The sequence below is a fragment of the Antrostomus carolinensis genome, unplaced genomic scaffold (genome assembly GCF_000700745.2).
Source record: "Antrostomus carolinensis isolate BGI_N321 unplaced genomic scaffold, ASM70074v2 scaffold593, whole genome shotgun sequence".
NCBI classification, from domain to species: Eukaryota; Metazoa; Chordata; class Aves; order Caprimulgiformes; family Caprimulgidae; genus Antrostomus; species Antrostomus carolinensis.
The window spans coordinates 132,313-148,738 of NW_010302973.1; the positions used below are offsets into that span (position 1 = coordinate 132,313).

Genomic DNA, 16,426 nt, shown 5'->3' on the forward strand with positions numbered 1-16,426 from the left:
AAAACTCAAGTTCCTTATGGGACGGCAACACTTGGACAGATGTCTTCTAGCTCAGACGTAGGTAAAATTAGATATCAAAGTCCCATTTCACAGCTTAAGTCATCCTTTTAAACTATCTACTTATCCTTGGCTGCAAGTCACCATCTCAACATAACCATCAATGGCTGCCCACATGGTAGCACACCTCCCAGTTCCCAGTGTTGGGAACAAAGCCTGCCATAGGGAAGCCAGAAATGGACCACTCCCCAGTGAACTCAAAAACCATCCTCAGTTGATGCAGGATGCAACCCTGACTCTTTTTTACGTTTGCTAGGCACATCTCCCACCTGAACACCACCTAAGAACAGGGGTCTACCCTTTGACAGGCAAGCAAGCCTTTGGGAAGTAAATGAGATGGCCTTGACCAGGGCAGATACCAATCTAGAGATCCATAAGCACAGAACTCTGCCAAAACTCAAGCCTGGGTTAAAATACCACTCACAGCAAATGGAAGGAATCTCAACAAGTCCAGGTGCTTTGTCTAGTGTCAGAGCTGGAAAAAAGACCATCTTTCTTTCCTTCTGTATTTCATATATGATATTATGAGTATAAGATAATCTAGTAATTAACCCTCAGACAATTTCTCAGTGAATTCTCAATGAAGCTTTGATAACGTTTGGCACTTGGCAATAATACAGCCAGGTTAAGGTATTAAAGCATAAATATAAACAATAATGGAAAAAAAACCCAAAGGAAATAAATAAGTCTTTTAAAAATTAAGACTTGTTTCTATTTAAATGAACACAATTAGGGAAGCTAACATAATGGTAAAAATCTTTTGTCAACTAGCTCAAAGTCACTACAAACTTTATTTCTGTGTTCCTTTCTGAAGTTGAAATAGCATGTTACAATGACATTATAGTAAATATGGCCAGACAGGTTGTGAGGTATAGTCCTCTATTTTCCTTGCTTTTAAAGAAATAAAATACCTGTTACAGATCTCTTCTGTATAAAAATACTGCAAGTCTTTTTTTTTTCTTCTTGTTTGCTGTATAGATCAAATACACAGCTTTTACGTCCATGGGTTTTTCGTGTTATTCAGTCACTTAATATTCAAATGGCTCTAGGTTTTAGTATCACTGCTTTTTACTTGGAAGGATTTTTTACATTTTTTTTTCTTTTGAAATTTATTATCTGCATTAACAGTCAGTCAAGAGCACCCACCCTTTAGGATTAACAGATAGAAAACAAGTTCGCTCCTATTTTTAAGGCATTTATACTCAATACTTGAGTGTCTTAGTGGGTTTGAAATTTCAACCATTATGTTTCCAAAGCTGTTGCAAAGAACTCCTGTAAATTCTGCTGTTTATCAGCCATCACTTTTGCTCTGTGACGCAACTTTTCTCTTTTTTTCCTCTCCTGAGCAACATCATTTTGGTACCTTACACAGGAACAGGGCTGCTCTTTGTATGAGTTTCTAGAGCTTTCATACTGCTAACGATCTTCTTTTGAGTTCCCACAACTGTAACGCCGACTTTCTTCATGTCACTGGAAAAAAGAGAAGACGCATGGGGTGAGGGAGCATATTGTCTCTGCATTTCCTAGCGCTGATGTGGGCAAACAGCAATCAACTCACTCATCTTGTATTACTACGTTGGAGGAGCCTCCCAATATGGCAATACTGCTGAAACACAAGCCCTGGTATGAGAAATACTGAAGGTCATTGTATGAAAACAGCAGGAGGCCAAAAAAAAAGAGTAAAAAGTCATTTAGCCTTGTTGTGTTTGCTTACCTGGAAGAAAAGAAAATGAAAGTGTTCTCCAGTGATACACACACTGGGATTTAGGGGCAAGGAGGTGACTTCTGGGCCAGTTGTGATCTTGAGCCTCTCTACTCTCTCCATCCCCCTAGCCTGATCGCTGTTTCTAAGCAGTGCTGACACCTCATTGTTATGTGCTGAGCCCTCTGAACCACTGTCTTAACTCTGGTATCAGCATTGAGATTAACAGCTACGTGGCCAAGCTTCCATTGCCTACCCCATTTTTCACCTCTCATTTCTCCAGGCCATCCAGTCTCATTGTTCCTTGTGCACACAGAAGTGGTTTAACACTTACAAAGGGCTAATTAACCAGTGGCTCACAGGAAATTGGGCATTCCTAGAGGATTTCTGCACTGTCCCCAAAGGGTAATTGTTACAAAAAGCCATTAGCAGTCTTTTTATAGTTGCAATAATACACTAATTAACAGCATTGATGTGTTTAATTGTCGACACCGCAGCTGCTGCTTACTTCTTCATAACTTGTCGTGTACGCAGCTAGCCCAACAAAGAGCCAAGATTTTCTTTGGCAGTTATTTCACAACTGTACTTGATGCCTTTTCAGGTGTAGAGACAACATTAGCCTACTCGTCCTTATCACAAGAACAAAGATAGATCACATTTAAATGTAATAAATTCACAAGTTATAAACTTCCAAGTTTAGCGTGTTTAAATGTCAAGACTGGAGGCAGGAGGAAGTTCAGCCCCTGGATAATTATTAGCTTGTAGGAGGAAAGCAGCTACAAAGAACTTGCTCTGTCTCACCTGGTTTGATAGAACATGAGGTGGGCAATAAAGGAAAAGATTGGCACACGTGCCAGCTGTGGGGAAACTGCCATATAAAAGGAAGGATATAAAGAATGAACACAGAAACTCCTAAACTGTGAGCGAAAGAAAGTGAGGCTGGTGTGCCAGATGATGCACGGTGCTACTGCATCAGAAGAAACTGGGAATTTCCTTGGCATCAGTGAGAAAAAGGTATGGGACTGTGACCTCCAGACAATCACAAGAGCATCTAGGTTTCCTGGAATAATTTACATTAAGAATATTTTAGCTAAAAACTGGAAACTCCACATAAAAACACGACTCTCATGCTTATGTTCAAACTTGTACCTCTAGCCATAACCAATGATGAAGAGCTGTAGTAAATTCAAACTTACTCTGTAGAAATCTTGGCTATTGTATCACAGGAACTGTACTCCACACCTGTGAAAATGTCTTTGCACTGTCCTGTCCGAAAACCATTGAGCCAATCACCTGTCGTGCGGAAGGCTGAAATGTCAATGTTACTTTGGTCCAGGAGAAGATTTGATGGCCTGAAATAAAAAAAAAAAAAGAATATTATGAAAGTCAGGGAGTAGGGATATGTGTGGATTTATTTTGTATCTAAATAGCACTGGCATCAGCAGGAGTTTCCAGGCTAGACGTGGCTTCTCTGTCTGTCTGTGAAAGTTATCTGCTGCTGAGGCCACCACATGTACTCATGCTGGCACCTCTGATGAACGCTGCATAATCATTTTAAGCCTAAGAACTCCAGCTTCTCATGCCCACATTTAAAGCACTGAAGCACCACCAATTCGTGAAGTGTATTGTTACAATTTAATGTGTGAAGCATCATCAAAAACCAGCCTCATTTAGACTATATTTATGTGATTCACCTAGTCCCAAACAACACACATGCTCTACAGTCCAAGTTGAGCACGTTGATGCACACTCCAGACTCCATGTTGAGCATGTTGGTAGAATTTACATGTATCAAATGTTCAGAGTATTGCAGCCCACTGACAAATCCTAAATGCTGCTAGTAAGTTAAAAGCACAAATAACAAGATACTAGTGGCTTTAAGAAATTGTATCATCTAAAATTCAAATGTTAAGTGAATTTGTGAGACAAATGTAACTGCAAGAGACTTGCATTCTGCAGTGTGCAGAAGCAGAAATGAGGAAATTTGTTATTCAATACGCTTAGTCAAATTTAAAATGCAATTGCCTTGTCCAGTTTAAAATTGATGTTCACTCTTAAGACTGAAACTTCCATAAGGATCTCATACAAATAATTTAGAAATAAGAACTAAGTCATCTCCTGCCTTTGGTGATCATGAAGGATGCTGAACTGACATGACTTGCATCCAAGTTCTCTACTTAAACAACAACGAAGAAACCAGTAAGACACAAACAAAACAACTCAATGAATCAAACAAAACATAAGTCCATGCTTCTCTGACCTTTTTCCATCTGCATGTCTACCCAGAAGCTTTTGAGAAAAAAAATCCTTCTGAAAATAAGGATTAAATATATAATTTTTTATCAAGAAGGAATATATTGCAGCTGATCCTGCACTTTGCATCTTGCAAATGGCTGAAGTGGCTGCTCCCATATTGATCCAGAAATTTAGTTCTGCCTGGTAAGAGGACTCTTGTTTTCACAGTCTTGTGAGCATACTGTGACTTATTTGTGGGTATTGAGGCTAAAAATGAACGTCATCCCTTCCCCATAAAGTCACTACATTCAGGCTCTACAACATCTCATTTTAGCCACCTAAAAATACTAGAAATAGGCCCAGCTAGTTTTCTAAACTATTGTTGCAGTCCATGGAGAGACACACACGTTTCCAGGCAAGAAAGGTTGTCCTCTCTGAAACAGGTCTTCTTCTCAGAGAGGTGAACTTGCTCCCAGCTGTCCCTCCTCACTGACCTGCTGTCTTTTCTAAGGGGCATGAGAAGCCCCTGAACAGCAATACGATCAGTAATTCATTTCTACTGGCAAGACATCTTACTAATTCTAATTACCTTTCTTGGTGCTAATTAGCATGATAATGACTTCCTCGATTAGTCAGATGTTATTAGAGATATCAACTCTATTTCTGCATTTTCCCTTCCACTGACAAACATATGCCCATACTGGACAGCTTTTTAGTCCTCATCCAGAAACACCTGTGCTCTATTTCAAGTACCTACCTCAGGCTTTAAGCATGTGCTTGGCTGTGCTACTATGATGGTGCTACTCATGAGCACAGGAGACTGAACTAGAAGATGGAATCATAGAATGGTTTGGGTTGGAAAGGACCTTAAAGATCATCCAGTTCCAACCCCTCTCCCATGAGCAGGGACACCTTCCACTAGACTAGGTTGCTCAAAGCCTCATGCAACCTGGCCTTGAACACTTCCAGGGAGGAGCATCCACAACTTTATTGGGCAACCTGTTCCAGTGTCTGACCACCCACACAGGAAAGAATGTCCAAAGCAGACAGATACTGCAACTTTACAGTCCATTTTCTGCTCCATAATTCTTTTTCCCCATAACTTGAGTGAAACACCACCAGCACAGGAGTCTGACTAACTAGAGTGATCATCTGAAGTGACTTTTGTCACTGGAAAGAAGTGAAACTGAGACGTGGTTAGACTAAAACCGTAATTTAAAGGTAGAGATTACGCAGTGTAACAGGTAGATCACAGGATCTGCATTGTAAAACACCCTCCTCACTCCAAACCCAAGCCATCTCTAAGCATTGAAACAAACATAAAGGGAGAGTTTGTAAAAGCTCCAAAGCAAACAAAGCGTTTAAATACCACTGAATTTTAGCTCATAAGCAGCCCAGAAAATCTAAACAAAACATCTCAATCCCAAATCTTTATTAAGTTTCAGCAAGATCAGTAGCATTACAATAGCATAACTCCTGCAGCACATGTGACTCGCACTGGAATCTGGAGATATCACATCAGTTACACCCAGACTTTTACTTTTGAAGAAATGGAAAATATAGCTTTGCAATACAATAACTCTTAATATTGGTTACCCATTAAACAGCACCTTTCACTTCTGATTTTTTTTTTTTGCCAATTGCTATCAATTAGTTGATATATTTCAGGATCAGAAAATGATTTTAATATCTTCTTCCCTTCTAGGATCATAAGCTACAATTAAAGAGTTTGTTAGATCCTGGAAAAATCTTAATTTCAAAACCACAAATGGACATAACACTTCTGTAGATTAAACATCAATTTTCATACCTTTTGCCTGGCTACCTTCCCTCTGGAGCCCAGCCAGGACAAGGAGCTGCTGCAAATGACTGTAATCACTGTCACCAACTACAGACCTCGCATCCTGGGAAAAGCAGTAGCCAGAAATAAAAGCAACAAGAAGACACCAGAACCCTGCTTTGTCCCCAAAACACTAAAGAAGCAAAGGCACAGCATGGCCGCACCGACACGGGGACTGAGCTGAGGACAGAAGATGCATCACGCCCCAGGTTACTGTTCATGTGCTAACAACAGATCTTTGGCACCTGTGTGATCCACAGCTTTAAACACCCTCCAGTTAAAGGCTCAGGTTAGGTCATCAAGCCCAAAAATATTTTTATTCAGTAGCTGTACAGCTTGCATCTCCCCGACTACTGTTTGTCCCATGAAGAGCCAATGCTTTTTATTTATTGTTTTCTGCGTATAGCGTCTGGAATCCCAAGACATTTATTAAGAGTATTTATGAAGTGATCTTAGTGATAAAGCATGCAGATTATTTTTTTTTTCCAGCCTAGTATGTCTTTTCAACTTTAATCTAATAAAACAAGGCCTGACTCAAGAATCACTAATGAAAAAAAAAAAAAGTATAAACAAGTTGAAATAGAACAGGTCTCTAGGATTAGGAATTAGAGTGGCCCAAAAGAGCTTTTATGTTTATTACTTGGATCAAAGTATCATCAGGACAAAAAATATGACCTAATTTTAATGCAAGTGACCTCAGAATAACCAGCACTGTAAAGTATCATTTTTCTCCTTGTAGGATTCCAAACAAAAATTAGTTACTTTCCTCCTCAGAGAGGACATCTGGACAGTTTATCAAAGAACAGGAATTTGTCTCACTGAGAAGAGTCTGTGATGTCTCCTCACATGCACCGAGGGAAAGCTGGGCTTTCAGAGCATCTGCACACATCGGCAGTTATTTTATTTTATTTTTTTTTTTTTCCCCCTGACCCAGCCCCTAGACAGAAGGTCTGAACATGAAATTTATGGGCTGGGTGATGTGCGCCATGAGCTCACACTTTACTAGACAAATTAGATGGGCTGCAATCCGTGCAGCTGTAAACGACATCCTGCAGAGTTCCACCTGATCTTTTACAGCTTTTCATAAATCAGTACCTACTAGCTTCAGAAGAGACTCATTAAAAAGAAATCATGGAAATTACATGTTTGCTCAGGGGAAGTAAAATAGAACATTTCCCTCTGTCTTTTTCTCTTTTTCTTCTCTCTCTCTTTTTTTTTTTTTTTTTTGGAACTCTTTTTCACTTTGTTGCTTTGACCAACTATGATATACCCTATTGTGTCATCTTTCAACAGTCACGGAAAGACTTTCTATTCTGTCCATCCTGACTGTGTGCGTCATCGACAGTTGTATTTACTGACATGTGGTGCCCTGAAAAAAAATCAGCAAGACTCAGGTTAGAGAGACAAATTTAACAGCGAGGTGCCAGTTACAAAATGTCCTGTTGCTGAAAGCTTTCTCTGGATGTGCCCATTACGTTAACAGTTGGAATTAACCTTTGAGTCACCCCCAGTAGCAGGGAGAACTACAGTTTGTTATCATTAGCACAGCTTTTTGTCACAACACAGGGAAACTTTTGCTGCCCCATATAGGAATGACAAAGACCACAGAAAACATCACTAGAACCCTTCCCAATATGGCATGGAAATCTTGTCTCTGCTCGGCTGCTGCCTGGTGAGAAAGGGATACAAAATCCAGGAACTGAGACAAATAAAAGGAAAATGTCCTGACACCTCTTCTGCATGAAGGCTGGTATTCTGCAAATACACAGAGGAGTTGTGCACACATGACCCTGGACTTCGTGTTGCAACCCTTCCTCCAAACCAAACCAACTAACCTTCAGTTTTTAAATCTGGACTTTCCCCTTCTGCAGTCAAGATTCTTTTAAAGGGGAATGCATTTAAAAAACATAAAGTAATTTCCTGTGGCAAATTTTAGGTAATTGTAAGCTGATTTTATAAAGTGAAATTGCTCCCTAGGAGGGAGACAGGCGTGGTTTGAACACAAATCCTATGTGCTTTATGATTATGGTAACCTGGTGCACAGAATTCAGGTCTAACAAGGATATCTCCTATTTCAAGAAAACAAACAAAAAAAACCCAACAGCTGGCATACAAAGAAATTTTAGTTTTAACTTCTACAGCAAGCAGAATAATCTAAGTATACATGTGTATCAACATGAAACTAGTAAATAAATTACATGCTGAGGAGAATCATAGAATAGTTTGGGTTGGAAAGGACCTTAAAGCTCATCCAGTTCCAACCCCCCTGCCAGCAGCAGGGACACCTTCCACTAGACCAGGTTGCTCAAAGCCTCATCCAACCTTGCCTTGAACACTTCCAGGGAGGGGACAAGTAGAAGTAGAGTCGTTGCATATACTTGATTATCCCTGGACCTTAAAGATACAAATCTTTGGAGTTCTACCTCTTCATGCCCATTTTTTAAGGTACCCTTTGCAAAATTTGTAACTTAGTCCCTAAAATACTTTTCACCTCTTAGGGTGGCACATCTGCATTTTGTGGGGGGCTTCATATCACACTTGCACACTCTGAGAATATGCAGGTTGTGACTACTCTCTGGAGTCAAAAGAGAGCTGGGGAAATAAAAAGGGGTAATATAAATAACCAACGGGGGAAAGGAATGCAGATGAGGCTGTTGGCCTGTTGCTAAATGATACATCTCTCTAAATCTCACCCTGGACTTTTTATTTTTCTAGCTCCATATTATCTGTTGGCAAAGAACTTGCCACAGCTTCCTCTGGGATAATGAGCAAATACAATTTCAGCTGCCCCATGGGTCAGTTCTCCAGTCTTCCCTACTCCTTTAGCTGCCCCTCATGCAGGGACATGCTTTTCAAGGGGCTTATAACTTTTCAGTGTCCTGCTGGTATAATAAATCATATGCCTGGATGTATCAATGCTCCTCAATTTACTTTTTCCCCACACCAAAACCACTGAAGACAAAAAATACCAGCACGTTGCTGAAACAGATTTCTTTTTCTCATAATACAGCTTAAGTTGTGCTTTCAATCTGCAGAAGTAACGTCACGTGGCCATTTGCTGGGATTCGTAGCTGGCCCCAAGACAGACCTTTAATAGCAACTGGTCATTATTGCTAGGACAGTCTATAGGCTCTTTAAAAGAGGGGGAGAAAAATGCCTCAGAGAGCTTTTAAAACGTTTTTCTGTCTCCTTGTATCTACCATTTGTTGCGTATGACTCGCCCTTCTCCCTCACATTTGGCCACGCTGTGAATTTCTACAGACTTTGGCTGCGGCATCAGGCAACAGCTCCGTGCACTTTCTTTTTCCAGCATTTCCAGCACAGAATTGCCTTTAACTCTAACGAGGGTTTCAGGTTGTAAACCTGACACATCGAGCTGAGAACAGCAGAACAAAATCCCCCGGAATGGCAGTAAACAGCAAACGCTCACCATCAGGCCACCCGCTGATCTGCCTGCATTACTATTTAAATTATACGGTGCCCAACTTGGTCTGCTGTGAATTCTTCTCCAAGTTTCACCAGCTGAGTCAAATCAGAGGCGTAAAACTGCAAATAGATGTTTTACTGTCTCTGTTAACAGTGAGCCCCAGCAACCTTTACCTTTGAAGGAAGAATGGCCGATGAGTGTCTGCCTCGGGCACGGTGTTAGTGACTGCTGGAAAAGTCGGGTGGAAATAGGGCTTTTCTGTTTCTCACACACTAACTAAGTCCCTAAAAATCTCCTCAGTCTAATTCCTGGATTCCCTGCACAATTCAATCTATGATTAGACACCAAGGAGTATAATTTACTGTCATCTTCCATTTTTCTTTGTGATTTGTAGTTAAAGTTTCCCCCCCCCCTTCATAAATTCACTATTTTATGTTTAACAGACTTCAGAAAGAGAGCTAGCGTTGGAAGCTTACATTACTTGAATTCTTTTAGAGCGAGCAGTCCATTTTAGGACACAGATTATATTGTTGCTGGGTTTTGAACAAGGCTAAAAATTCACACGTAGGCTTGTGTTACGCAGCATTTGGCCAAACCCAGACCCTGTTGTTAATGCCTGGACAACCACAAAGCATAAGTCCTCTCCGAAATGCTCCAAGTAAAACTGAAATCTCCTTCCTTCAGCCCTCCAGCCTAAAAGTTCCTAACAGGGAGAAGCAAACAAGCAATATTACAGCAGGTCAGCAATATACGTTAAGCATCTGAAGCCTCATGACCTAAATGGCAAAAAAGAGGAACTTTTCAACAAAATGTTCAGCCAACACAAATAGCTGCTTTCTTGCAAATATTATTGTAAAAACAGGGCTTGAATTATGGTGCATAATGGAGCAGTCTGATTTTTTTATTTGACCTGTTTGCTGTTCCTATTGAGTTTAATTTTCATAAATATCCTACCAAGCTAGCCTACTCGAGACTTTCCACTGAATCATCAGATTTTAAGTGGAAACAAACTTTGTGAGAAGCAAACTTAAAATTTTAAATTGCAAATGATGCCTCTGGATGTTGGAGAGCAAACATCACACTGGACACCAGTGAGAGGGCCACAATGACGGATAACACAGCACATGTTTAGTGGGAAACACTTGCAATCACCTGCTTGCAAATAACAAGTCATGCAAAAAACTGCTCAAGGAAATTACTCCAGTGAATAATTCAAACAACACATCAAATTCAAGAAAATCAGGAGATGGCTGTAAAGAACTTGCTAACACATGAAAGAATGTATGAGGAATTATTAATACACATTTTCTAACACTTTAATCTTTTCATCAGGAAGAGTAACTGGCCATGAATCCCTAAATTTCCTGGAATATATTAAAAGAATTTCAGCTATTTCTGAAAATACATGGCTTTCTTGTTTTCCTAGCCTTAGCCACAACAATAGCTCTAGAACTAATATTTTAAATGGAGAAATTCTAATATATAAGAGATCTGAAACCCAACCTACCACCAATGCTGCAGTACAATCCACAAATAATGCTTCCCCCAATCCCCCCCCATAGAGTTACACAGTGTAATGAATTACCAAAAAAATATATATTTATTTTGGAGGTTGAAGAAAAATTCACATAACTGTTCATGGATAATTTTTTTTTTTTTTTTTTAATTTCCATAGTCAGGTATGCTGCTTCCCCATCACAGAATTGGAAATTGGAAATTAATGGAAGATCTGAAATTTGTGTAATAGTTATGAGATATACAGTCTAAGTCCTCTGAGTGCAGTTTCAAGAATCCAACTACACATTTTGTAAACTTCAGTTTGAGGGTCTCCAGTAAAATCTTCCAGGTAACACGTTTTATCTTAAGGTACAGGTTTTATCCATGTACCTTAATTGGCATTCACAAACACAAAGATTAGTGCATATTCCTTATTGCAAATAAAAAATAACTTGACTGAGCTTAATAAGGTATCTTATTCTAGAAAAAAGAAATGGGGCCTTACATTTTATTTAAGTTCTACACACTTAAAAGGTGCATAGTTAACATGCAGAGCAGTCTTCATTTTGAAATTAGCATGAATATAATTTTAAACATTTTTTCTTTTGGTAAGTAGTATTATTTCTTTAAAAATCTGTTTTGGTTTCCCTGTTTCAGAATCAGCTTTTCACTTTGTACATCTATTCAGAAATCCTTTAATAAGCTGAACATAAAAAGCAGACATAACTTCTCACCTTTTGCAACACTTCACATTTATGATGTTACCCAGAGCAGACTAGGGGGCTAAAATGAGTACTTGAAATCACAAAATAAAACTTTCCTTCAGAAGCCTTTATGTGTGAGAACACAAATTCTGCTTTTTAATCCTCTGAACGTATCTTAAACCCAAGGACTGACTGGAAAGCAGTTTGGCTTGCTGATGCTACAAGCAGTGCTTGAAGAGCAGAGGAGTCTATAAAGTGCAAGAACACCAGCCTTACGTCCTGCCTCTGTTTACAAAATCCAATGGCTTTAAGGTAATTTACTGCCTTTGCTGAGCAAGCTCACCCTTTTCCATGTATTTCATACTAAAGGTAGCTCCATGCCAGAAGAAACAGATGCTGAATCCTATTTACAAGTGCTGGTAGCCTGTAAGTAACACCTTCATCTTCAAAGATTTGGGGCAAACTTGCTAATTAATCCTCCAGTGAGGAAGGTAATTTAAATTTTCAGAGAGACAGAAAAGTTAGCTAAACAAAACAATAATTTCAAAAGTCCCAATAAGACAGTTGCCTTTGAAATGGAGGATGTTTTGACATTTTCCAAAACCAAATGAGGACCGAATGATTATGCAAAATATTTGATAGCTGCATTTCCAAACTTAAAACTGTTGCACAAATATGTTTCTAACCACACTACCGGCATCTTATTAATAAGCGGACAAAATTCACCAGATTTTTGTTACAGAACTCCCCATAAGCAGTAAGATGTGATAATGACTTTCCATATTAGATGCTTGGGCTAGATATGAACTGAGAATAAAGATGAACAATAAATGTCTCATTACAATCCCCTTCCTCTGAGATCTTCTTCTCAATTTGCAATGCAGATTAAGTAGCATTTTCTGTGAAGACACAAAGAAACTAACAAAACTGTCGTCTGTTAACTCTGAGCAACTCATAAAATAATTATTTTTTTTACAAGGAAGATTATCAGCTGTTTGTTTTCTGCATTTGATATATGAGACAAATTCTTGCAATTCTTGCACTTAGCTGTAGCTACTAATACAATTAGAAACACAAAAAAATTGTTACAGATCACTTAATAAAGAAATACCCTGAATTCTCAAGTGGTTTTCTCCCTTTGTTTGCAATGTAATTCTTTCCTCCTCTCCTAAATATACGCTTGCGATATAAAGAAACAACAGCAGCAATAGTTGACACTGACTTTCACTTTACCAAAAAGTTATATAGAAACAAAAGCAAATACAGAAATAGTTTATTTTTCTGTGTGGATTCCTTCCCAATTTTGAAATCAATCAGAGATGTGGCAGAAATTCACCATTTCTAAAAAACACATGTTGGAATTAGAAAAAAAAAATAATTTTTTTTTTTAAAATACTTTTTCTCAGCAGAGCTGTGGATTAACTTGTCTAGTCTTGGTTTATAGCAGGCTCATGAAGACTAAGTGACTTTAGTCACACCTAAATAACAGATGTGAACATACACAGCAACTATAGGAAAGCTGCCACAACACTTGGGTTGCCTGGGTTCCTGTATCAGAACCATTATACCTCAAGGTCACACTATCCTCCAACAGCTTAATGCACTTTGGGACACAGAAATGCTTTAAATGTATTTCTAATTATACACTATGTTTTAAATATATTTTTTTCAAATGGCTGTGTAAGAGTAGGATTCATATACATGAAATTATAATCTACATTGTAACTCTAGAGAGCCAGCATATCTATAAAAGATCAGAATCAGAACTATAAACAAGAAAAAAAAATCAGAAATCTAAATACGTGGGGGGAAAAAAAAGAAACAGATAAAGAAAATGAAGTGTTACAGGTCCATTTAAGATTTGTAGTGTATACAAAGCATTTCCAGCTGCATGACTCCTGGGTTCCATTTCTTCCTCCCACAAATGAAACAACAACTAATAAGCCCTTTTCAGACCACAGCCTCACCAACTGGTTAGCAGGTGGGTGAAGTGATTCTGTCTCTCCTGCTCAAGTTTAGAAAACTTTCCATCTGCTTTGTATCCGCATGAAATGTTCACAAATGTGAAGTAATACACAGTGGACTGAAAAATAATAAGCTCAAGGAGAAAAATAATGAACCTGATCAAAACTGGAAGAACTATGAACTCACTTCCACCCCAAAGATATCCAAACAACCTAAGGACTCTTATAAAAATGAACATCATGCTCAGAAAACAGGAAAGAACAGCAAGACATAAATCAAATAAAAATATAATGAGGTTGTGGTTTAGAAAACTGCATGACTTGTACAACTGTTTGTGTACTGAGTGCTGTTCCTACAGCCTTTTACAGAGCTTGATAACTCCAGGCAGCCTAAAGGACACAAACACCCCGGTGTCCATAACCAGTGCAGGTCTTGTTAGCAAGAGCTCAAGGTGGCCACCTGATTAAAAAGTGAATTTTGACAGGTAAGAAAGAAATCAGTCATACGCTCTACTTTACAAGGAACGGGAAAGGAATTTCCACATGATTTAGAGATGAAGCACAAAAAACACCAGGACAGGTATAATGAAATGTTTGCTGTGCTGAGGCTACCAAAAAGCATTTGTTGACGTAGGGTTCACAAGCACACAGAAAAGTCTGCAAAGAGACGATCAATAAGGATAAAAACATCCCCTGGGGTATCGAGAAAATATTAGATGCCATGGAGTGGCCAGATGGGATAGAAAACTGAAAAGGAAACACAGAAATGAAGGCTTTGACTCCTCTCCTGTATTCCTATGAGGTATTAGTATAAAACATACCTGGGCCATGGCCTGGAATCAGACGTACACTCAAGCACATCCTTCAGTTGAAGTCAGTTAACGGTAACGTACCAGAGGACAGGGATATCCTATGCACCTCCAGCAACGTGCTTTTAAATAGGATACAACAGCCCCGTGACTATTTTAAACAAACATCAGCTCTAAAATCTGTAAGAAGAGACAGGCTTTGCATCTGCAACAGACATCATCAGGTTAAACATTTTTTCCTGACCAAGTACATTCTGAACACCTACGAGCATATGGTGGGCATAAAGCTTCAGCATTCTTCCAGTAGCGCAACAGAGATGGGGAAAAGAGAGCTGGGATCTCTCTAATTTAGATTAATTGCTTATTACGGTTATGGGAGAGGCACTGTGGGAGCGCTACAGCCTCAAATAACACCAGTAACACCTGAGAGCAGCCATTTGAGCCGATGGAACCCCCAAGGCCTCAGGGCTGGGACGCAGACTGCTGTCCCTCCACAGCAATGCCGACAGTCCAAGGACCCCGGCAGGGATCCGACCACAGGTCTCCTTTTTGAGAAGCTGCCCTGTTTCACTGCCCTTTTGTATCAGTTACATATTTCTGCATATAAGGCTACAACAAGACCCAAATTTTAAGCCTGGCTTCTTATTTTTCCTTGTCAGTCTGTCAGAAAGTGATGCTCAATGTATCTCCAGCACTCAACCCTCAGCCAGGAGCACTACCAGCTCTTGCAGCAGAAGAAGCCATGTCACCTTTCAGCAGTGCCTCTGCAGGACACAGAGCTGATGTGGAGCTGGCTGCCACCAATGCCAGGAGCAGATGAAATGGCAGGAAGATGTGCCAGGGGAGGGTGAGGTTGGTCATGAGGAAAAGGTTCTTGAGGCAGAGGGTGGTGGAGCACTGGAACAGGCTCCCCAGGGAGGTGCTCATGGCACCAAGCCTGACAAGATGCCAGAAGCATTTGGCCAACATGTGCCCTCAGAGACATGGTCTGAATGTTGGGCTTGTCCTGTGCAGGGACAGGAGTTGGACTCGATGATCCTTGTGGGTCCCTTCTCATTCACAACATTCTATGATACTCAAGTTGAAGGACAGCCTCGGTTGGTCTGCGGACACCAACAGGGGAGAGTGAGATGGAGAGATCACAGATCACACATTACCTGAACTGCAACAAATGCCTTAACCGAGGGGAAGGGCTTGGGCTCACCCATGCCAGTGTCCTCACAGTCCCCCCATCTGCAACCAGGGAGCGAGGAGGTGCAGAGAGGGAGAGACGCTGCACTGCTTGGGAATGCAAGAGATGCAAGGATGTAGCAGCACAAAGGTAATTGGGAAGGAGGGAATAAAAATCACCTTTGACATACCCCTTCTCAGGAATGTGCTCCACATCAAAGCCAAAGTAGCACCCTGCCAAAAGGAGCATTTTACTGAGAGCTCACCTAAAGCAGCTGTGAGAATTCCCCTGCCATGTTAGCAGCCTTCTCCCTACCTTCCCCATGCTGTGCCATGAGCAGAGAACACAACATCATGGTATGGATGTACAGCCTTACTGAGATATTCATATCCAAGAGAGAGACGGGTGAGAGCACTACTGCACTGTGGTGTTCCTGTGCAGAACCCAGCAGGTCCAGGCAGTACTCAGACTGAATTTGGTCTCTGTTAGAGGATATCAGTTTTTACTGGCTACAACCAGGTAAACTGGAAATGATGAGTCAATATTGTTTCCAGCTCTGCTGTGGTTCAACTCCCTAACTGGAAGGACAGTAAACAAAGGGAACACTTTTCTTCTATTTGCAATGCAAAACATGCAGCACTGGCTTCTGCAATCAAATCCCCAAACCAAAACATGTTAGTTGTGATTCCCAACTCACCTGTTCAGCAGATTGTTACAGTATAGCCCTACAAAATAATTATTTGCAGCAATCATTCGCCAAACAGGGGTGTAAGGTGTTTAGAAGAAATGTGCTTGACTGAGAAGATAAGTGTTTAAATAGTCTGGGGTTTTTACCAACAATTTTGTGGGGTTTTTTTGTTTGTTTTCCGTTACCTGGCATGTAACAGCAATAATTTGTTTGGTAAGCATGTTGGTTTACAATGTTTTAAATGCCCAGCAATTAAATTATTGAAACATAATTACTGTGCAAGCAGTCTTCTCATATATATTTGAAAGCAAAGCCCATTCATGTGGCTGCCT

General features: G+C 40.0%; 1 protein-coding gene across 1 annotated transcript in view; it reads right to left on the reverse strand.

Moving 5' to 3' along the window:
- Positions 1 to 474: 474 nt before the first annotated feature.
- Positions 475 to 16,426, reverse strand: part of EPHA3 (EPH receptor A3) — a 79,814-nt gene continuing 63,862 nt past the window's right edge. The window contains exons 13-14 of the mRNA XM_029083992.1: positions 2,956 to 3,111; positions 475 to 1,527 (exon numbers count right to left, since the gene is read on the reverse strand). Of these exons, the coding sequence (XP_028939825.1) occupies positions 1,422 to 1,527; positions 2,956 to 3,111 (262 nt within the window). The 3' untranslated portion in view covers positions 475 to 1,421. The remainder of the gene's footprint in view (positions 1,528 to 2,955; positions 3,112 to 16,426) is intronic.